At 41.9% G+C, this 23,442-nt stretch overlaps 1 protein-coding gene and 1 long non-coding RNA gene across 12 annotated transcripts in view; one reads left to right on the top strand and one right to left on the bottom strand.

Annotated features, from left to right (window-relative positions):
* DOCK9 (dedicator of cytokinesis 9) overlaps positions 1–23,442 on the bottom strand; it is a 311,173-nt gene that overhangs the window by 19,682 nt on the left and 268,049 nt on the right. For 6 of the 11 annotated variants that reach the window (XM_017862044.1, XM_017861984.1, XM_017861993.1 and 3 more), the window contains exons 40-46: positions 21,884–22,021; positions 21,586–21,768; positions 19,784–19,897; positions 19,448–19,663; positions 16,942–16,999; positions 15,987–16,055; positions 14,522–14,628 (exon numbers count right to left, since the gene is read on the bottom strand). In XM_017862044.1, coding sequence (XP_017717533.1) covers positions 14,522–14,628; positions 15,987–16,055; positions 16,942–16,999; positions 19,448–19,663; positions 19,784–19,897; positions 21,586–21,768; positions 21,884–22,021 — 885 coding nt within the window. The remainder of the gene's footprint in view (positions 1–14,521; positions 14,629–15,986; positions 16,056–16,941; positions 17,000–19,447; positions 19,664–19,783; positions 19,898–21,585; positions 21,769–21,883; positions 22,022–23,442) is intronic. The other 5 variants (XM_017862003.1, XM_017862065.1, XM_017862074.1 and 2 more) reach the window with 1 other exon arrangement.
* LOC108521991 (uncharacterized) overlaps positions 22,319–23,442 on the top strand; it is a 2,924-nt gene continuing 1,800 nt past the window's right edge. Inside the window, exons 1-2 of the long non-coding RNA XR_001883332.1 lie at positions 22,319–22,378; positions 23,229–23,306. This is a non-coding gene — a long non-coding RNA (uncharacterized LOC108521991). The remainder of the gene's footprint in view (positions 22,379–23,228; positions 23,307–23,442) is intronic.

The raw sequence follows: 23,442 nt of genomic DNA, 5'->3' as shown, positions 1-23,442 counted from the left end.
AAAAGGATGAGTTCGTGTCCTTTGTAGGCACATGGATGCAGCTGGAAACCATCACTCTCAGCAAGCTGTCGCAAGAACAGAAAACCAAACACCACATGTTCTCACTCATAGGTGGGAATTGAACAATGAGATCACGTGGACATGGGAATGGGAACATCACACACACTAATGGGGCCTATTGTGGGGAGGGAGAGGGGGGAGGGATGGCATTGGGAGTTATACCTGATGTAAATGACGAGTTGATGGGTGCTGACGCACTATTCACAATAGCAAAGACTTGGAATCAACCCAAATGTCCATCAGTGACAGACTGGATTAAGAAAATGTGGCACATATACACCATGGAATACTATGCAGTCATAAAAAAGGATGAGTTCGTGTCCTTTGTAGGTACATGGATGCAGCTGGAAACCATCACTCTCAGCAAGCTGTCGCAAGAACAGAAAACCAAACACCACATGTTCTCACTCATAGGTGGGAATTGAACAATGAGATCACGTGGACATGGGAATGGGAACATCACACACACTAATGGGGCCTATTGTGGGGAGGGAGAGGGGGGAGGGATGGCATTGGGAGTTATACCTGATGTAAATGACGAGTTGATGGGTGCTGACGAGTTGATGGGTGCAGCACACCAACATGGCACAAGTATACATATGTAACAAACCTGCACATTGTACACATGTACCCTAAAACTTAAAGCATAATAAAAAAAAAAAAAGAAAAAATTGTGGCCTGGACTTACACTAATTAGCACAAATCTATTTCCTGGCCACAGGCATTACTTCATCATGGGTGGACATGTGACGTAAGCAGGCCAATCAGGGTTAATTTTAGGACCCCAGCTTGGAATTTGAAGAAATGCTCCCACCAGACTGTAGCTTGGCTGAGCTGGCATTCCTCTCATGGCCATGGAAGGGGGCCTGTCTGCCTTAGTAGCAGAGTGAAGGGCCTCCCTTCTGCTGCCCAGCAAAGTGATCGTGTCATGAATAACTCTGTTAAAGGTTTGGACTGATTGATGTTAATCTCTCCGTGGCATTTCCTAGTGGGATCCAATACTTGACCTCTAATGTTTAAGCCCATTTTAGAGGGGTTTCATTAATGATGCTGAATTAATTTTAATTTGCTGTATAATATATAGCTTTGGTAAAGTGTCTATTCAAATCTTTTGCTCATTTGTCTACTGGATTGCTTATTTTATTATTGAATTTTGAGAGTTCTTTATATACTGTGGATAAAAGTCCTTTACCAGATATGTGATTTGTAACTATTTCTCCCAATCTGTGGTTTGTCTCTAGGGTTTTTTTTTTTTTTTTAATTTAAAATTTATTTTAGCTTTTTTTGAGACTGGGTCTTGCTCTGTTGCCTAGGCTGGGGTACAGCAGCATGATCTTGGCTCACTGTAACCTCCGCCTCCCCAGTAACTGAGATTACAGGTGTGCACCACCACGCCCAACTCATTTTTTGTATTTTTAGTAGAGATGGGGTTTTGCCATGCTGGCAAGGCTGGTCTTGAACTCCTGCCCTCATGTGATAAGCCTCGGCCTCCCAAAGTGCTGGGATTACAGGCGTGTGCCATAGTGCCCAGCCTATGTCTAGGTCTTCTTAACAGTGTCCATTAAAGAGCCAAAGTTTTTAATTTTACAAAGTTTGATGTATCGAGTTTTTATTTTCTGGATTGTGCTTTATATGTTATAGTTAAATATTTATCTAACCCAGGTTCACAAAGATTTTCTCTTATGTTTTCTTCCAGAAGTCTTATGGTTTTACATTTTACATTTTAGACTATGATCCATTTGGGGTTATTTTCTAATGAGGTGTCAAGGTTCTTTCGTGCACATGTATAGCCAATTGTTTCAATACCATCTGATGAGAGGCTATGCTTTCTCTTGGATTGCCTTTGAACCTCTGTCAAAAATCAACGGATAACAAGTATGTGGGTCCATTTCTGGACTCTCTGCTTTGTTCTATTGATATATGTCTCCATCCTTGTGCCAAACCACAGGATATTTTTTATGCTACTGTAAATAGCACTGTTTTAAAATTTTCTTGATCATTTTAAAGGAAAGTGCTTTTTAGAATAAGATTAAATATCATCCAGCTTATTTGTTTCTCAAAATTATATTAAATAATCATGAACTATATAGTAAAACCATAGTATAAGAAGGAAGAAGGTTAATTTTTGTATACTAATCTTATATCCTGTGATCTTGCTAAACTGACTTAACAGTTTTAGTAGCTTATTTTCCAAGTTCTTTGGGATTTTCTCCTTAGAACTATGTCTTATGTGAATATGAAAAGATTTATTTCTTTTTCTTGCCTTACTACACTGGCTAGAACCTCCAGCATGACATTGAATAGTCAGTAAAGCAGGTATTATGGTCTTGTTCCCAATTTTAGGGCAAAGCAGTCAGTCTTTCACAATTAAATATGATGCTAGCTATAGGTTTTTTGTAGACAGTCTTTTTGTTTTCAGGCTAAGGAAGTTCCTTCTATTCCTAGTTATCTTTTTTAAATTATGAATAGATGTTGAAGGTTGTCAAATACTCTTTATGCGTCTACTGACAAAATCATATGGTTTTTCCTATTTATTCTGTTGATGTGATGATGAATTAATTTGATTGGCTTTTCAATGCAGAGCCAACTATGCACTCCCAGAATAAACCCTACGTGGTCATGATGCATTTATGTATTGCTAGATTCAATTTACATACATACATACATATATATATACACACACACACTTTTTTTTCTTTCTTTCTTTTTTTTTTTTTTTGAGACAGAGTTCCACTCTTGTTGCCTAGGCTGCAGTGCAACGGCGCAATCTTGGCTCACTGCAACCTCTGCCTCCCAGGTTCAAGCGATTCTCCTGCCTCAGCCTTCCAAGTAGCTGGGATTACAGGCATGCGCCACCATGCCTGGCTACTTTTTTGTATTTTTAGTAGAGATAGGGTTTCTCCATGTTAGTCAGGCTGGTCTTGATGGCTACTTTTTTGTATTTTTAGTAGAGATAGGGTTTCTCCATGTTAGTCAGGCTGGTCTTGAATTCCTGACCTCAGGTGATCCACCCACCTCAGCTTCCCAAAGTGCTGAGATTACAGGCATGAGCCACCACGCCCAGCTTTCAATTTACTAATATTTTATTAAGGATCTTATAGTTGCATTTGAAAATGTGTATATCCTTCACAATATTGTAAATGAAGAGCAAGGCCTGTGTTTTTCATTACCAGCCCTAATGTTTCACTACAGGACTAATGCCTACAAAGTTTACAGATTCAAGGTAAATAAACATTTTTAAAGCAGTTGTGAATCAATTTACCAGAAAACGCTATCTAAGCAAGACCATTTACCTCCTATGTCATATTTATAGCACACGAGTCATAAAAGTGTCATTTGTGTGACCAAACTCTGTACCGGTGCTTATTAAAAGGTCCATCAGTTTTCTCCTGCTTTTATTGCAGGTCTCATAAATCCAGATACAAGTAGTAACCACCATAGCAGCAAAAGACACGAAGAAATCAGAAACGGTTTTCACACCAACTCTTTTCCTTTGTACCTGTATTATAAAGATGTATTTTTTTTGTTTTGTTTTGTTTTGTTTTTTGTTTTTTTTGAGACTAAAGTCTCATTCTGTTGCCCAGACTGGAGTGCAGTGGTGCAATCTTGGCTCACTGCAACCTCCGCCTCCCGGATTCAAGTGATTCTCCTGCCTTAGCCTCCCAAGTAGCTGGGATTACAGGCATGTGCCACCACACCCAGCTAATTTTTGTATTTTTTGGTACAGACGAGGTTTCATCATGTTGGCCAGGCTAGTCTCGAACTGCTAGCCTCAAGTGATCCACCCACCTTGGCCTCCCAAAGTGCTGGGACTACAGGCGTGAGCCACTACGCCTGGCCAGATGTATGCAACTCTTAGTTTTGTCTCAAATCTTTTCCAATGGAAAATCTATCCGTACTAACCATAACAAATTTTATGATTCTTTTCATGGTTCTCTGATTATAAAAAGCTAGATAAAAGCATAAAAATTATCAATAAACATTATCAATATATGTATTTCTTCATATTTGTAAAACCAGGGAATGTATTACAGGTCTAACCTAAATTGGTGTTTGTGAAGATCACATAAAACTTTACCAATCAAAATGGTCTGAAAACTGCAAATTCTGCATGTTAATTCACAGGCTAATTAAATAAGCCTGTTCTGTTACAATCATCACTTTCTTTCTTTTCTTTTTTGAGAAGGTCTTGCTCTATTGCCCAGGCTGGAGTCCAGTGGCACGATGATCATGGTTCACTGCAGCCTTGACCTCCCAGGCTCAAGCGATCCTCCGGCCTCAGCCTCTTGGGTAGCTGGGACTACAGGTGCATGCCACCATGCCCAGCTAAGTTTGTTTTAAACTTTTTTTGTAGAGACAGGGTCTCCCTATGTTTCCCAGGCTGGTTTCAAACTCCTGGGCTCAAGCAATCCTCCAGTTTCTGCCTCCCAAAGTGTTGGGAGTACAGGTGTGAGCCACTGTGCCTGGCCACTATCATCACTTTCTACTTTGTATTAATTTTTTTAAAAAACGTTAGGCCAGGCACAGTGGCTCACGCCTATAATCCTAGCACTTTGGGAAGGCAAGGTGGGCGGATATTTGAGCTCAGGAGTTCAAGACAAGCCTCAGCAACATAGTGAAATCCCATCTCTATAAAAAATACAAAAAAATTAGCTGGGTGTGATAGTGCATGCCTGTAGTCCCCCAGGTACTTGGGAGGCTGAGGTGGGAGAATGACTTCAGCCCAGGAGGAGGAGGTTACAGTGAACCGAGATCGCACCACTGCAGTCCAGCCTGGGTGACAGATCCTGTCTCAAAATAAAATAAAATAAAATAAAATAAAATAAAATAACCTTATTTTTTACTAGGCTATATAATCTATGTAATCCCACAGTGTCTCATACACATCAGGCAGTCAGTATCTATTGGATGAGTGAGTCAATGTGTACTTTTCTTAGTAATATTAATGATATTTACTAGATAATAATAGCTGTCCTTGTCTGTAAGGAAATATGCTAAGATTCCCTTTACCAAAGCCTTGCATTTCTGGCATATCTTAGGTCAAAGACACTGCCAGTGTGTATTTATTATCTTTACTCTCAGCGGTGTTGTGGGACTGCAGTAGAGATGGAAGAATTCTAAGGGGACCTAACTTCCCATGGGGAAGACACATTGTATAACAAGGCATCCTTCTGATAACGAAACCGTCAAGGGCATGGAACTTTTCCCATTTTAAAACTATCCTTAGGTTTACTTACAGACTAATCATTTGGCCCCTTTGGTTCTCATCATTGGGCCTTTTCAAAGAAAAATGTAAAGTTATTTTGTTTGTTTGTTTTTGTTCTTTGGTTTTTGAGACGGAGTCTCACTCTGTTGCCCAGGCTGGAGTACAGTGGCACAATCTAGGCTCACTGCAACCTCCGCTTCCCGGGTTCACGCCATTCTCCTGTCTCAGCCTCCTGAGTAGCTGGGACTACAGGTGCCCGCCACCACGCCTGGCTAATTTTTTTGTATTTTTAGTAGAGACGGGGTTTCACCATGTTAGCCAGGATGGTCTTGATCTCCTGACCTCGTGATCCACCTGCCTTGAACTCCCAAAGTGCTGGGATTACAGGCATGAGCCAGCCAAGAAATGTAAAATTTTGTGGAAAACTATAACCATGTAACTTACTAGTTACTATAACTAGTAAGCCATGGTCCTCACACTAGACGTAAATCTAAATGACACCCTGTCCATTGTGAATCAGATCGGAGACGTAAAGAGTCTTAACTCCTCGCCATACCAGTTATAGCATAATAAGAATCTGGATCAATTTTAATGCAATCTCATTAAAAATGAAAACGTATTCTCAAAGAGTTACCAAAGTTACGACTATGCACCCTCACCACCACATCATTGAGTCATCCATCTAGTGTATCATTTGTTCAAATGTTTTACCAAGCATCTACTACATGCAAGGCACACTGCTTGACACTGGGGTTGTAACACAAGTCTATATAAATACAATTAAGTTTCTATAATTTATAAAAATTACTCAACAGACTTTTTTCCAAATGTGAAGGGCAGGTTTTGGATGGTCTGTTAGGCTGTGTGTCATGAATGAAATTTGCTTCCTGAAAGACACACACGGTCATCTTCAGAGCAGCCAGAACTGACATACTAGAGGCTCAAGACCACCAACCAGAAGAGACGTGATATACATGGCAAGACACGGAGGACAGAGGAAAACCCAATGAATTCAAATACATGCCCAAACTGCAAGTCGCAGGGGCAGGCACTCTGACTTGAGCACTCTGACTGGAGAGCAGTGGGTACCGATTCATTTAATGAGTAGTCAGTGAGTCCCTGGGCGGTAGTGAGGAGGTCAGGTGAAGAAAGATCAGTCAGTTGAAGAAACACTCCCTGTCTCTTAGACCCTGGAGTCTCATGTGGGAGCTAGGTCCAGGAAGAGATGGTAAACGATGGCAGTGAGTGTACTGATAATGAAATGTGCAGGGAGGCAGGAAGGAGCAGCATCTGTCCAGCTGGGACAGGGGAGGGAAGGCGAGGCATGGAAAGCTGAGGAGAGTGATGACCAGCTGGGTCTGAAAAGAGCACCGGGATAGTCAGGGGAAAGTGAAAGGCAGGAGTGGGAATAAGAAGGAAAAGAGAGGAGACAGCCCAGGTTGCAGGAACAGCCCAAGCAAAGGTAAGAGGGTGAAGGCAGCATAGCACGGGAGGATTTCCATGAAGTTTGAGGGCCTGGAATCTAAAATCTCAGAGTGGTAAGAAATGAGGCTGTGGAGGTGGGAAGGGGTATGTTCACTGAACTGGCACACTCGGAGCTTTCTCAAACATAAACAATCAAATGTAGATAATTTTATGAGACATAAAAACATATGTAGATATACATCAACTATCACAACAGACAATGAGGTATTATATAAGGAAGATCTTATTATTTGGTTTTAAAATGATGGTCCGTGTATCCAAGCAAGATATTTGTATACAGCAGTGTTTCAGGTATATTTTAAGTAGCCCTAGATTTAGTCAGTTATTAAATATATGTCAAACAATTTATGGGTGGTTTCCTGAGTCAAATGTTTTTAATTGATAGACTAAGATTTGGGTTTTTTCTTTTTTTTTTTTTGAGACAGGTCTTACATGTAAGACCCTTCACCTTCTGCCATGATTGTAAGTTTCCTGAGGCCTCCTAGCCATGCTTCCTGTTAAGCCTGCAGAACTGTGAGTCAATTAAACCTCTTTTCCATATAAATTACCCATTCTCAGGTAGTTCTTTATAGCAGCGTGAGAACAGACTAATACACCCGGCTAATATATTTTTTTTTTTGGTAGGGATAGGGTCTCACTATGTTTCCCAGCCTGGTCTTGAACTCCTGGGTTCACATGATCCTCCAGCCTTGGCCTTCCAAAGCGCTGGGATAACAGGTGTGAGCCACCACATCTAGCCTAAACTATGATTTAAATACATGCTATTTTTACTATTGTGTAGTCAAGTTATAAACAAGTGAATAGTTTAATAACAATGAAACCTGAATTTAAGTGGCATATAAGTATTGATATATATGTATGTACCATATGATACAGATAATTGAGTTCATTATGGGGGAACCTGTTATATTTGGTTAAAAAAAAAAAAAAAAAAAGATGGGCTTCAACAACGGAGAGTCCCCAGAATGGCTGGGAAATAGGAAAGTCTGACAAAGTGAAAAGAGCTTAGTAAGTCATTATGAAATAAGTCTCACAATTTGATGGTTATCAAGAATTAGGAAATAACAAATCATTAAGTTTTATACTCTACTGAACATTATTTTGTCTTCTTTTCTGACTCAGAGGCAGTTCAAATTCTATGGTTGATCGGTCCAAATATCACTCATTATTGTAAATAAATGGTATTATATATTATAAAAAGCAGAGTTAGCACAGATTTTACCCAATAACAAACTAAAAATAGCTTTTATATTAAAAAATAAGTCAGTCTCTCATAAAAGTAGAGTGTGGATTGCTGAACATTAAATCCTAATTTAGTAAGCTAAATTATTCTAGTTAATGTCAACTCTATACCTAATCCTTTACAGCTTCTGCATCAAGTAACAATTCTTTGAATAGAAAGAACTGGTAATCACCGGCAGTTAAGTTTGAGAGACCATACATCAATACAAAATTATACAGTCACAATGACCAAGACACAATAACTAAACATTGGAGCATATATGAATAACGTTCTCAGCAATCATTGCACCTGAAAACCAGAACAATGGTCAGATAGTGGTAACCTTATAGGGCAGTCATATGGAGTGCCTGATGGTTTTACCACTTTGCTTACAATTTAAATTCCAAGATATTTTTTTCCCATATTGTTGACATATGCAAAGAACTGCTAAGTAATAATTGGCTGGGGGAAAATATTTTATAATATATTTATATATTTTAATATTATAAAATGATGTTACAATAAAGGAACTCAGCGCAACAAGTTATAAGCGTATCAGGAAGCTTTTAAAAATGTAATTAGGGCTGGGCGCGGTGGGCTCAGCCTGTAATGCCCAGCACGTTTGGGAGGCGAGACGGCGGCATCACGAGGGTCGGAAATCGAGACCACCTGGCTAATACAGCTGAACCCGTCTCTACTAAAAAATACAAAAAAAAGCCAGGGCGACGAGGACGGGTGCCTGTGTCCCAGCGCTCGGGAGGCTGAGACAGGAGAATGGCGTGAACCCGGGAGGACGAGCTTGCAGTAGCTGAAGCCGGCCACAGCACTCCAGCTGGCGGCAGAGCAAGACTCCGTCTCAAAAAAAAAAAAAAAAAAAATGTAATTAGCCAGGCCCATTTTAGTGTGCCACAGTGATGCAACTGAAGGCATTGAGCATCTGTCTCTGGAAACAGCACATTAACACTGTGTGTATGTGTGTGTGTGTATGTACACACATGTGCATGAAAATGCCTGCATGAGCCTATATCTGTGCAGGGTTATGTAAACATTTTTTCACTGAGATACCATTTGCTCTATTTTAGGATTAATTTAACTAATCTTACCTATGAAACTAGATGCTGTCAGTATTACCTAACCATTTGGGAATAACTGCAAATGTGTGACCTGGCTTAGGCAACGGTGTGCCATCACAGCATAATGCGCATTTCTGCTATGTCATCATCTTTCAAGGTACAGTTGAGGACCACTTACATCAGAATAATCACCTTGGATGCTTATTAAAATACAGATTCCTGGGCCCCACACCCACCCAACTAAATCTGGGTTTGGGGGATAAGGATGGGAATCTGTTATTTGTAGCAGTGATCCAAGTAATTCCTAAGCACCTGAAAGCTTGAGGATTCTTGCACTGGGTGAAACTCTCTGAGGCAGGGACTTTCACTTACACATCCCTGAGCTAGCACATGGCACATGGCCAGTCTATGGAATTCATCAACATGTATCAATCTAGAAATTTCCAAGTCATTAAGAACTCAGACAACTTCCAGTTCAGACTGGAGGGGCTGTGGTTGAGGTGTTTCTCCTCAGAGGGCAGGAAGCAGCAGCAGGAGTGTAGGGTGCTATGGCAGGGACCACAGCTTGCTCACTCTCAGACCTCCGGTCCCCAGCTCAGTGCCAAGGAAGCCCAGTCCACATTTGCAAAATGAAGCAGGGCAGTGTGATGTGCTGGCATCCAGCAAAGGCAGAACAGCTACCCAAGCTCCACCGGCCAAGTTCCCTACTCACTGTTTCTACTGTTGTGGAGAATCGTTGTAACAGTGAGGACGTGCCATGTGACTTTCATGGCTCCAGGAGCACTGTCAGTCAAGGGTAAAGTAGAGATGAGCTGGCTCTAAAGGTTTTACTGCCACGCTTGGATGAGACGTAAACAGGAATCTCTGAATGTGTTCTGTTGATGTCTCTATCTCCTAGGATAGCCTAAGGATGTAAACACTTTATGTTTCTTACTGGCAACTATTCCTGAATAGAAACAATTTTGACTAATAGAAGCCAGAGACTGGCCTAGTGAAGTTCATATAACGTTTGTTACATTCAGCAGCAATTCTGCAATGGCGAGACCTGTTATTCGGTAAAACAACAGTTTTGTGTGCTAGGTAGAGTCAGTTCTTATCATCCGAGGTAGTTATGTTCTATAACATCACTGTGAATTAGCAAATACTTGCCCGCTTCCCAAAGAAAATGCAAGGTTCAGTTCCTGGGAGCCTCAGGTTACAATATTTTCATTAACCAATTAATACCTACACTTGTTTTATGTGTTTTGTTTAAAGACACCTAACTAAATACATATTGTTGATTCATTAACATTAAATATATAGCCAACAGCACTAGAACTCACACCTGAACAAAGCTATGTAACTCACACTTGGCAGTGCTCTTGCACTTAGGAACTCCAGACAGCACTTAAGCGCTTCCCTGGGGCCATTTTAAACAGCAAACCACGAACAAAATCCACACAAATGTGAAAAACATGGCACTAAGTAGACCACCAAAGGAGGCTTGTTCATGGTGTTATAGGAAAGTGGTCTTGATCCAGATCCCAAGAGAGGGTTCTTGGATCTCGTGTAAGAAAGAATTCAGGGCAAGTCCACAGTGCAAAGTAAAAGCAAGTTTATTAAGAAAGTAAAGTGGTGAAAGTGCAGCTACTCCATAGACAGAGTAGGGTGTTCCTGAAAGTAAGAGGAGGAACACATCCACCCTAGGTACATTACTCATATACACGGGGAGATGTGCTCTGCTATGAGGATTTGTGATAAAGGAATAATTTTCTTAATTAATGTATTTTGCAAAAATCAGTATTATCTTTAAAGAAAAATCAAGAATGCCTTTCTTCTCCAGATATTGGGATATCTGGACACTCCCAAGTCTGGGTCTGTCTAGTAAACATTATTAATTTGACCCCTTAACCGTGAACATCTAGAGGCTCGGAATGCCTGACTTTCTAGGAAAGCAGCCCAGCAAGTCTCAGTCTCATTTTCCTAGCCCTCACTCAAGATGGCATCAGTCTGGTTTGAATGCCTCTGACCACGGGATGAGAGCTGCGACAAGAAGCAGAGCGTTGCCTGGTTCGGCCTCAGCTAGAAACGCAGTTGAGTGGTAAAATCTTTTGATGTTCTGTACATATCCCTGAATGACCACAAAAGTACTATGGAGTATTGATTTGGGGGCTACAAAGAAATTTCAGCAGATAGGTGGATAATGAGGATCCACCTATCTGTACTTTCTACTTTTCCCTCTGGAGCTCCTCTGGGCCCTGTTCTCCCGGGCTCTGTTCTAGGAAGCAGACACAGCAGGACTTCTGCATAGCGACTTCCTGTCCGGTTGCTGTTGAGTTTGGCCAACGGCAGGCCCCAGCAGGATGCTGGGGGGCAGGAGGAGAGTGAGGTGGGCAGTTACTCCTTCCCTCCCTGTGTGGGTGCCCTGAGGAGTCCTTTACTAAAAAGCTCACAGGTCCTGCTAAGTGGTCCTTCTATGTAATTTTTCCCTTTCTCCCCCTTTATTCCTAAGGTTAAGGGGTGACACCCAGCTGCTGCTAACCTCGGGGCACTGTAACATTCCTTGTTGGCTTCCCTAAACCCTCTCTGAACTTTTAAAAACAGTCCCTTTCTTAGACTTTCTTCAATCTCCCAACTATGCTACCTGCATCCTTCCAGGACCTTGGTACTGCATTCATTAACAAGGGAGGGATCTCAAAACTACATGGGCCATGGGGAATTTTGACACCACAGGAAACTCTGAATTCTTCAATCCACACAGGCTCAGTCTTGCGAAACAAAATTGTAAATAGGAATTGGAGGTTTCTCTTTATTAATCAAAAGCAGCTGGAAACGAGTCTGCTCTTTGGATCAGAGTCAAGGAAGGTGGAATTGGTGCCAGTAAAAACTCATTTGAGGCCTGCTGCTAAGAGAATTGAGTATTTTTAGGTAGTGTCCCTTAAAAAATCACTTTAGGAGAACATCTTAGGCATTTAATTATATCTAATAATGTAAATTAAAAGGGCAATGCTTTTTATTAAACTGTGTTATACACTTATTTCCCATCAGATTTTCCCCCAAAGTCCTTCATCTCTGGCAGAGATTTTCATCTCTCTTTTTCTTGCAACATCCTGGCAGCCAATGTGAAAATGTGCCTGGTAATTTCAGATGTCTTGTCTTTTAGAACACGTTAGTCTTTCCGCTCCCCGTTAGTTTCAATCTGGATGTGCAAGGCTCGCTCAGGACTTTACAACCCTGCTGTGTCACATCCTAATCACCACAGATTGTCATGTACTATGGACCTTGTTAAAGATTTACTAAGTTTATGCTTCAAGGACAAGGTGATGAATCCATCTTCTGAAAATAGCTGATAAAGGGATCCTTGTCACAGGTTTAGTTATTACTTAGGGGGGTGCCATTCACTATTTCCCCAAGGCTGTCTGCACTTGATATCACAGGCTAATTCATTAGGCTCTAACATAATAACTATCTCAGCCTATTACTCAATCAGATGAACAAATGCAAGCTTCCTTTTATCAGCTCTGCAGGATAGGTCACTAAAAATGGTCTACTTTCCAATCTTTAACTGTTCCTGGCATCGTTGCTTTCCTTATCTAATTCTGAACAAAATGGTACACTCCAGAGGTCTGACTTGGCAGAGGCGCCAGGGTGGTTTCTGCAAGGAGACAATGCAGTCATGCCTCTTCTCAGAGAAAAACTCAGTTGAAATTCGCCTGAAGTGAGGAGTTCAAAGCCAGGAGTATGTGGGCCTTGATCCTTCGGTGGCAGGTTTCATATTTGAGAGTCAAAAGTAAAACAAACAAAAAAGACCATCCACCCAGGCCTTTCAAGGTGGAGAAACAGCAGAACTGTTAATACCACGTAATAACCAATCTCTTTCTTTTTTTGTAGGATACCTAGAAAACTTTATTTGGGGTGTAAATTATCTTCATATTTAAACATGAAGTATACTTAATACGTTATCCTTTTAATTCATGCTTAGTTTTTAATTTTGAGGGCTATTTGAGACTAGACAATTTACAACAGTGGTTCTTAAACTTTTTTGAGCTCAAGACCCCTTCGTAGATTTTAAGATTTATTGAGGACCCCAAAGTTTATGTGAATGGTCTCTCTCAATATTTACAATACTAGATATGAAAACTGAAACAAAATTAAGATTTACTTATTAATTTAATGAAAACAATAAACCTATTCCATGTTTTAAAATAGCATTTTAAATAAAAAAAGGATTTTTTTCCAAAACAAAGAGTGACGAGTAGTACTATTTTCCATTTTACAACTCTCTTTACTGTTTGATTTTGTAGGATAAGCCCGAATGTGCATCCATTCTGTACCCAGCCTCTTTGATAGGTCGTTTGGGTCATTGCATACAAAGAAAACCCAGCCTCAGAGACATTCAGTAGCAAGAGTACCGGCCTCAAAGACTCCCTGAAAGGTTCCAGGACCATGCTTAGAGAACCACTGAATTATGGCCTAGCTCATGTCATGAGGATGTGCGTTCAAGGGCCCACCTCCCTGGCATGAGAATGGTTAAAAGCCCCAGTATCAACCATATGCCACACCACTGTGGCCCTGGAAGTTAAGATGAAGCAGGTGCAGCAGAGGCAGAAGAGACTGACTCCTTTCTTGGCTTGCTCCTCCACTCCATGGGAGAAACTGGACAACTTCATTTTCCTTAAAACATGGGCAGGATTGACAAGCTTTCCCTCAGCTGTTTCATTCTGCCCTGGGCTGAAGGGAGGCAGGTGCACACAAAGAACCCTTCAGGCAGATAGGCATGGAAAAGGAAACAGAGTGAATGCCAGCGGAAAACTGGCATTTATTCAAACATCTAGTTTTATTTCAAAACTCTCCAGTTACAGATAAGTGGTTGCAAGGTTAATCTGTTTTAGCAAGAAACTGGAATTTGCAGAAATTGCTATGGTGATCTAATGTCAAACTTGCTGTTCTCTGTGGGGGGTGGGACAGGGTGGTCCTGTCTCCTAAGGGCCCATAGGACCTGGGGCACAGCATACCAGCAAAGCAGGGACCAAGGCCCTAGACGGGGGTTGCCATGACCAGAACCCAAGTCTGGCCTCTCATGCCTTTGAGATTGGCCCTGGGGAGATGACTGGTGCTGGAGACATTAATTGAAAAGTCAGATTAAAACCAAGAAAACTCATGAGCCAGAGAAATTAACTGCTATAAAGAATGAGAAACTTTATGACCAATATATTGGAACTTTTACTGGATGCGTTCAAGTGCTGAGCCTCACTTCACTACAATCTAACCCCTCACAACCTCTTTCCAAAGAAAAGGAGGCACTCCTAGAAGAGGAGAACAGCAGAAGCTTTTGCTGCTCTGCATCAGTTTTCTGGAGAATCATCTCAGTTAGAACTACGTGTATAAGCAGCCGCTACAGGGAAGAAAAAGCCCTGGTCTGATGCACTAGCAATGCAAACAGCAGGCTCCCAGATACCCCAGTGCCTGAAAGCCCACGTGAGTCCAAGCACGCACCTCGTTGAAATGGACATCCTGCATCCCCACGTCTTCCATCATGGAGGCCTCCTCGTCGATGTTTGGGGTAATGACCCTGAAGGCGGTGCATCCTTGTCTAAACATGCCTAGGAAGAGAGGGAGCAGGGAGAGTCAGAGTTCGGAACCTGAACATGGGTGAACCCTGAGGGTTTTTCCCGCCCTGTGTGTTTCTGTGTCGAACGAAATAACAGATTTTGAAATCTCTTAGGCACCAGGCCAACATTCACGGGAGCACCTGTGTGCTTTTCTTCCCTATACTGAACCCTCACCTCTTTCACTTTCTTCTCCTTATCCCTTTTTAATTTTTTATCTACGTTGATTAAAATGTATGCAATCTCTAAATATTAAACTGTAAATAAACTGAGGAATAGGTATTAAATTAACAGTAAAATAACAATATGTGAAAATTTGACTTGGTAGGATGACTTGTGCTGAGATAAGAAAAATGAAGGCAAAGCCAACACAAGAGAGATGTATGATTCAAAAAGAACTGTTTCCTTCAAGTTGCCACCTCACCCACTCTGCCTGGGGAAGAACACATTTCTCAGATGAGAGATTCCCCACACAACCCAGGTGTAGCTCCGTGGCCATAATGGTGAGCAGACAGGCTGCCTTAGCTGGTTCCCACCCCAACAGCCCTGGGGTGGGTGGCTGGCTGCATCAACAGAGCGCATGGATGCCTGGGCACTCTGATTCTCCAGCGGGAAAGAGTGTCAGCTTAGAGGCAGGATCAATGTCTGGGATAAGGATGTTTCTCAAGCAATGACCACCCATTCGGGACCTTTCCTCATCTCACAGTCACTGGAAAACAGCTTTAAGTCAGTTGGACCACGTCAGCTATGCAAAATGATCAAGTGAAGAAGGGCATGAGATGTTCCCTTACTCTATTTTGAGATAACTGTTCACAATAAAATAAAATGGAAGTAAAAACTTGAATTGAGACTTCAGCATTTAGGGAGAAAGAGGAACACAGGGCATTTTGAAATCAAGTCTTGAAAACGTAGATCCTAAAGTCAGAGATTTTTTTGCTGTACATGATCCCAGGTTTCCACACTATTCATGGATTACCTAGCATCTGCCACTATGCCCGTTTAGTTTTTATTTGTTATATGGAAACAAGAGTCCCCCATGAAAAGTGTTAATCTAGGGGCTAGAGGATACATTAACATACAAACTAGAAAATTAAAAACCAACCACCCCTGCTTTAGGCTACGGAGTACATTTCACCACTAACTCGGCGCCAATGGAGTAACCAAAGTGGTGGCCAAGGTGCTTTCCTCTTGTGCCCACAGGAATAGATCACCAGCCAACCAGAGAGCCACAGAGTCGGAGGGAAGGAGAGTGAAGTCTGTCCATGCAAAGTTGAAAGGGCAAATCCCCCACCATGGGAGGGCAGGTGACCAGGCAGGGGGTCCCCGGGGGCTGGGCTGATCCTCAGGCTCACCTCCCCGGCTCCTCCTCAGGCAGGCGCTATGGCTGTGGGGGAGAAGGGGCGGCTCCCACTGGACTGCTTCTAAACATGAGGAAATGCATCACCTGATAAAAGGTCTCGACAGGAAATAGTACTGGTATTAAATGAACATGGAGCCCTTTCCAAATTTTTCTGTTTGGGGCTCTCTCTGCTGTTTCATTCCGAATAGCCAGCTGCACCAGAAATATAGTTTGTGGCCTCGGCATCTTTGGTTTCACACTATTTCTCACTTCGTACGTCTATTCCTCGTTCGCCCAGATCTGGTGCTGCTGTTTGTCCCATGTAACTCACGCAGACTACCAGCTTTTCTAAGAACCACAGTATTCCAAAAATAAATGTCACCATTTGGGGCTGTGCTGATTTTGAAGTGGAAATGTGCACCTGCTGTTTAACCACAGGGAACCTGTGAAAGACTTCACAGCCTGCTCGTCTGGGAACAAAGGCAGAGTGCACAAATGCAGCATCACTCCTTGCCCCCTCTCCTTCCTCTGGGAGACAAGGTTTCCACCAGAAAGGCTGCCTTCTCAGACAATAAAGCCAGCTGGGCTGCGTTGCAGAAATGCTGTCTGATAATCTCCCGTTACAACTTTTTGATTGCCTAATTGTTCCAGTGGGAACTATCTTAAGGGAAAAATATCTTCTTAGCTCTAGATTTGGCCAGATGCAAAACTCATTAACTAGTTTTTGCAGAGTGAAGCTGTCAGAGGAGGTTACATGACAACATGTCATCTACTTTTCTGTCTAGTCCTGGAATTTCTGCTGTGCCCACCAATTCAAGCAAACATCACGCCAGGGGATAAAACAATGAATACACTTCACAAACACACAAATTCCCACCTTCCAATCTTCCTGAATGGCTCTCACTTGTCTGCTGCTTTGTATGGTTTTATACTAATTAATTTCACAAAACATAGGAATAATTCCTTACCTTTCCGGGTGAGATATTCTGCCACCAGGGCTGTTACATGGACATAGCACATTGCTGCCTATAATAGAAGACACATGCCTCAGCATCATCATTCATAACAGCATGTCATAATGCTCCCACGCAGATAGAAATCTAATCAATGTATGAACGTATACATTAGATCTCAGTGCACCAGCTAGTGTTTCTAATAGCTGACATCTTACCCTTTGAAAAGAGTGGAACCACTCACATAAGCTGAAAATTTGAAATTAATTGGGAGTTGAGATAAATGGCGGTAAATTTACTAAAACTTGTTTCTATATAGAATTATTATATTTGTAAAGTAAAAGATAAAAGCAGCATTTTTCTCTTACTATACCTAGTATTTCTGCATCATTTCTCTCAAAGAGAAAAGAGGATGCTTTGAAGAAAGCATGTGCTCCTCCCTAGATTCTGAGACCATGGCTCAAATTTCGGGTGCTAATATATTTTTCGCTTGACTTAAAAATTAAGAGCAAGTTATAATTTTTTCCAAACGTAAAATTCTAAATAAAAATCATAATTTAACCTTAAATCGGTAACATTATACACATCTTAAATTGAAAGAAAAAAGAAATTCTTTTCGCCAAATTGCCATGGTGTTATAAAGATCAAAGACAGCCGTTGGAAGCGAACTCGCTGCAAGGTTCTAATGCGTGTGGTTCTGTGCCTGTCAGCGGGGTGAGCGCCACTGCGTGGTGCCCTCATCTAGACCCTCACCCCTAGCTAGCCAACAGACACCGGCGGAGGCTGCTCCACGTGCATGTGTGTCAACGAATGTCAGCAGTGTGGCATGCACTCTGATGTGTGCAGAGAGAAGTCTGTCGGAGAGTGGAGTTATGCACTGTCCAGTCCTCAGAGGCAGAGTTCATGCCTCCCACACGTGTCCCTCTTGCAGTGCACAGCAGGGTCACATGCACTGAACAGGCAGGAAAGTACATGACGGGTTACTGAGCACATACACAAAACCAGACACAGCAAGGGCAATAAGAAATCGTATAAATTAGCTGCTTTCGTCCCCTATTCACTGGGTATACTGGGTTGGGTGGTGTCCCCCCAAAATTTATGGCCTCCCTGAGACCTCACAATGTGATATTATTTGGAAACAGGCTCTGTGTGGGTGTAATTAGTTAAGATGAGGTCATACTGGTGTGTGGTGGGCCCTAAATTCAACATTACTGGTGTCACAGAAGAGGAGAGGAGATGCAGGGACACAGACACATGGGGGAGGATGCCATGAGACCATGGAGGCAGCGACTGGAGGGATGTGGCTACAAGCCGAGGAACATCAAGACTGCTGGTCACACAAAGAGCTCAGGGACAGGCATAGAACAGGTTCTCCCTGAGGACATTCGGAGATGCAACCCTGCTGCCACTGCAATCTTGGACTTCTGCCTCCAGAACTGTGAGAGGATACATTTCTGTGTGAAGCCACTCAGTCTGGGTACTTTGTTACGGCAGCCATGTAAAACTAATTCACAGAGGAACAGCTGAACTCAGTGAGTTCTTCCTTTCTTTTTTTTTTTTTCTTGAGACCTGGGCCACATAGGTCATTAAAGAATCTTAAATTCTTGGAAAGATAGAAAATAACTTCTCTTAGTTATTCCTTTTACTATGGCCAATGTGTGGTTTACATTAAATTTATAGTCAAACAAAACTGTCATGTTAATGTATGCTTTTAGCATATTGAACTCCTTGAAAATAAATATGTAAATATAGTTAAAATTTTCAGACTTAGAGTATGTTTATTAATTCAAACAGTTATAAAAGTTTAAAAGTCAAAACTTGCTTGCTATAGTAATACCGTCGATCATACCTAAACATCTCAGGCACAGACACTGAATGAGTTCTCCTGGGAGCACAGACCGCCTTACAGCCAATTGTTTTCTCCAATTCCCCATTTTACAGATGATGTCATTGAGCAACAGAAGGGTTAAAAAACTGGCTCAATGTCACAGAGTTAGTTAATATTGGATCTTGGATTCAAAGTCCAATATTACTTGTACTGGAGCCCACACACCCAACTCCCAGCCATGCAGTCTACATATCGAAACACATCAGCTCTGCATAGAAGGGAATGCTGGAATACCTACTGCATCCACAAAAGGAAATGGACTACCTCACGCAGGAGAAAGCAACACCTGTCATTACCTTGAATAACAGGAGGAATTCATTTTACCATAAAATAGCTGAATTTTAGAACTACAGGAGTTTTGATGTGTATTTTAATTAGCAGGAAACTGTATGAATAGGTTTAAGAGCTTAAACAATGCTCTTCAGTGGCAAAAATAACCTCTTACAATTTGTTTTAAATTATTAAAATGCTCAACTAACTATGAAGTCACCCTGAGTCTCATACTGTTTAAAGTTTTGCATATTTTAATTGGTTTTGATTCATGGGATAATTTTCTCAAAACTGGCTTATTTTAGTGAATGGGGCCTCACTGTTTTTTTATCAAAAACCCGATCAAGCGGCTGGCAGGGCTACCTCTGAGAGATCGCCGTTTTTGACGTGGATCCTGGCCATGCTGTCGAGCCACGTCTTCCTGAGCTCAGGCGTGCTGGCATACGATTTGGCCAGGCTGTACTGGAGGTCCACCAGCATTTCTGGGTCATTCTCGTGTTCCTTCATCTGGGCGGTGGCCATTAGCACTGTGCGTATCCTTTTGGTCAAGTCCTTCACATCGGAGGAGAAGCTGGTGTGCTAAAACAAGGGTGGAAGAAGAAAGGACACGTGGCTTCCTCTGTTTTCTGCCTGTCCATATGCACCTCAGGTGCTGAGGCAGAGTCTTGGGGTGAAACTAACATGGGCCAGGCTACCCACCTTGATGAGCCGGTCACTGTTGGCACAGTTGTTGATGATGGACAGGGACTGCTGGAATCTGGTTCCTCCAATGCCAACAACGTCTGCTATCAGCTGGCTGACGGATATGATGACCTTAGGGACACACAAACATGAGCAAATCAATTTACCTTCAAATGACTGCCCAGGCTGGGCTTCTGTGTTCAGTCAGGATGTGCCTGAGGACAGGGGAAAGTGGGGGTTGGGGGTGCTTTAAGCAGGGGTCGCTCCAGTGTGGGAAACAATGTCTGAGGTACTTTCTTCCCCTTTAAGAGTAATTCCAGAAAGTGATTCTGCTAGCCTTAAAAAACATTGTTTGCAAAGCAAAATGCTGATCAGGAGAGCAAAGGGAGGAGAATGAGATAAGCCCATCCACTTATCTATTACCTTCTCCAACCAAGAGGGAGACATGATTTCTTTCTCAGTTTTCAGTTTGAACTTATATGTATTAAATATGCAATGGGTAGACTGTCCTTTGCAATACTTTATCAGAACATGGATATATTAACTATGCCATGGGGGGCTCTGTCTTTTTTTGGCTCTATGAATAGCACTGCCTTTACCCAATTGTTTGAGCTAAAGCATGGAGGCCATCTTTATTTATCCTTTTCCTTCACCACACACAGGTATAATCAGTCACCAAATGTTGTCAACTCAATCTCCTCTTCCTTCTGACCTCACCATCCCTGGTCTAGGAGAGCATCCTCTCTGACCTAGCTTTGACAATGGTCTCCCTAGCTGAGGTCTACACTAGCCTTGACCCATCATCAACACTGGAGTCCAGAAGATCTGTCCAAATATGCCACGATTTGAATATGCAACCATGGGTCCTCCTCAACTCCTTCTCACCCATATTCTAAACTCTGCAGTAAGGAACATCTCTAGTTCCCCAGACGACTGCTTCCCCATGGTTCACTGTGGCCTGGAACACGCTCACCGCTCTTCAACCATGAGCCCTATGCATCCTTCACATCCTCCAGGTGCCCCTCCTGATCCACTCAAGTTCCTCTACAACAGCAGTGGTCACACTTGTACTCTAAGAGTTCCAGGGCTTGTCTGTGACCTCCATGAGACTACACTCCATGAGGGCTGGGAGAGGGTTGTTTTGTTCATGGTTGTATCCATGAATGCTATGTGGACCATAAATATTGTTTCCAAAAAAAGGGTTAAATGCAGAGATGGAAGAGGGATACCTACCATGTGTTTGTAGAAAAAGAGAGTTTACAAAAATAGAGAAGTTTGGTCATTATCTTGGCTGGCTCTCAGAGCACAGAATTTAGGATGCTTTAACTCTGGTGAGACAGCAGATGTGTCAGTAGATAGAGGACAGAAAAGAACCACTTCGGTTGGGCTTTTTGTTTCTTACCTAAAATGTTTACTATTAAGCATCCTCACATAGTTTCTAATACCTATGTGAGTATTAGATAAGACAGAGCCCCCCTGTGGCATAGTTAATATATCCATGTTCTGATAAAGTATTGCAAAGGACAGTCTACCCACTGCATATTTCATACAAGTTCAAACTAAAATGCAATGGAATTTTAATCAGTCCAATATTGACTCAATATTTAAATGTCAATTTACCAACAGAAATGCATCTCGGGCCCAGATCTTATAGTAATGGAGTGTGAAATAAACCAAGCCAGCAAATGTGGCTTCCCAGTTTTCCAGATCTTGCAGTATCTTTATGACAAGGGAAATTGGTCAATGTGATACTCCAAGTTTTCCTGATACAGCAGGACTGCACAGAGTAAATCTGTATTGGAAAGCTAAACCACACGCACTTGCAAATGTGTCCGGACAAAGGACTTCTTTCCAGTGTAATCGAAGTTGTTCCTCATCAGGAAGTAGAGCAGCTGGGAGGCCTCGGTCCTGATGGAGCTCAGCTTGGAGTTGCAGCACTTGAGAATCTCGTAACACAGAGCCGCACACATGTCGGCTCTGCCTTCATAGAATGTTGAGGGAAACTAGACAGGATGAGAGGAAGCAGATAAACCACAGACAGGTCAGTGCTTGGTAATGTGCCCTTCAATTCCGGGGGAAGGAGGAAAACTTCTAACCATCACCCATGAAGCAACTTACCTTATAAATTAAGGACCTTAAGGCAGTGAAGACATTTTTTAAAGCCGTTTCAGACTGATGTTTTTGAAGAAAACACAGGTAGACATCAAAAACTTTTTTCATGAGAGGATTATGTCCATGGTCAGTCAGGAGCTGGTTCTGAAAACAGACATTGACGGCTTTGTTAGACATACTAGTCACCTCTAGTAGGTTTCACGCAATTTCAGCCTCGAGACTTACATTTTCTAAGTATTAAGACAACTTACACTTCTTTAAACAAACTCTGCCTTGAATCCTCTAGGAAAGTACAGAATTCTTTTGTAGAACGAACTATCAATATATTTATGTTTTGGGGATAAGCCTCCCAGCAAACTGTAATACAGTTGAAAGGAACACTTGCTTAGTACTGACTGGGCTTCTACTTATTAATATGTACTCATTTTTACTGTCTACCAGCAGCTGATACAGAGGTGTCATTTGTGACATCTTAATTCCAACAGGGAAGTGCTATCACACGTATGTGTTAAATACAGATGGGAAAAAATACTCAAGTAAGGTACATGAAACAGGGCTTCCAAAAGGGAAAGGTGATCTCCCCCGGCCTCTAAGGCACTCTGCTAAGTTATGAATAACCAGAGAGTTTGGGAAGGTGGAAAATGTGCAGGCTTTGGTCAGGTACCACTCATCATGGGTGTGAATTTGCCAGGTAAACTGAGTCTCAGCATCCTCATCTGTAAAACGATGACCCTAAAACTGACCTTGAACAGTGACTGTGAAGACATGAGATCAAGTGGAGAAACCATCTGATGCGTACTTTGGTCTAGCTCAGTAGGCGGTATCTAGCAGGGTTTTAACATTTGTGGATTTTACTTATCAAAGAAAACAAGAAGACTATAATCTGCTTCTAGTCACTCAAGATTTCCTCATGTCAGTAGAAAATTCACACAAATTAAACACTTTGGAAGCCTGGTTGGCTACAACTCCCATCAACTGCAGAATATACACAGCAGCTAGAGGTGTGGCCCAGCAAGCAGCCAGGATGAGCTTCGTGTCTAAATGTGCACGACACTGAAGAGCACCGCTTTCCAACATGGACAAGCTGTCTGAACAAAGCTCTGTCGGGGAACGATACGTGTGTGCATTCTGCATAAGTAGGCAGATTTGACATTTATAAAAAAAAGAAAATGTCAAGAGGCCAGTATCTCAAACCAATCTTACAATTCAGCCAAATGAACAGGGGTAACTTACGTCCATATAATTTTGCTACATAGGAAATTATGCTTGCAGTCATAGTTTCAGAGCAACATCTACCTTGTCTTGTTGGAGGGAAATTTTTCCTCAAGGAGTAAGTTTTGGTTTTTTTTAGGTCCAGTGAATTGTGGATGTATCACAGCTGGCAGAACACCTGGAATTCACAGTGCTCTTTCTAGCATGAAATACTAAGGTACCGTATTGAACTCCATCATGTGAAAGGCGAGCAATTTAATGAGCAGAAAGTAGAACTATTTAAATGAATATGATCTAATTCTCAACCATGAGCAGCTGTTCACCAAAAAAAAAAAAAAAAAAAAAAAAAAAAA

The sequence above is a fragment of the Rhinopithecus bieti genome, unplaced genomic scaffold (genome assembly GCF_001698545.2).
Source record: "Rhinopithecus bieti isolate Rb0 unplaced genomic scaffold, ASM169854v2 scaffold_2254, whole genome shotgun sequence".
In the NCBI taxonomy this organism is placed as follows: Eukaryota; Metazoa; Chordata; class Mammalia; order Primates; family Cercopithecidae; genus Rhinopithecus; species Rhinopithecus bieti.
This window is presented reverse-complemented; position numbering and strand designations above follow the sequence as displayed.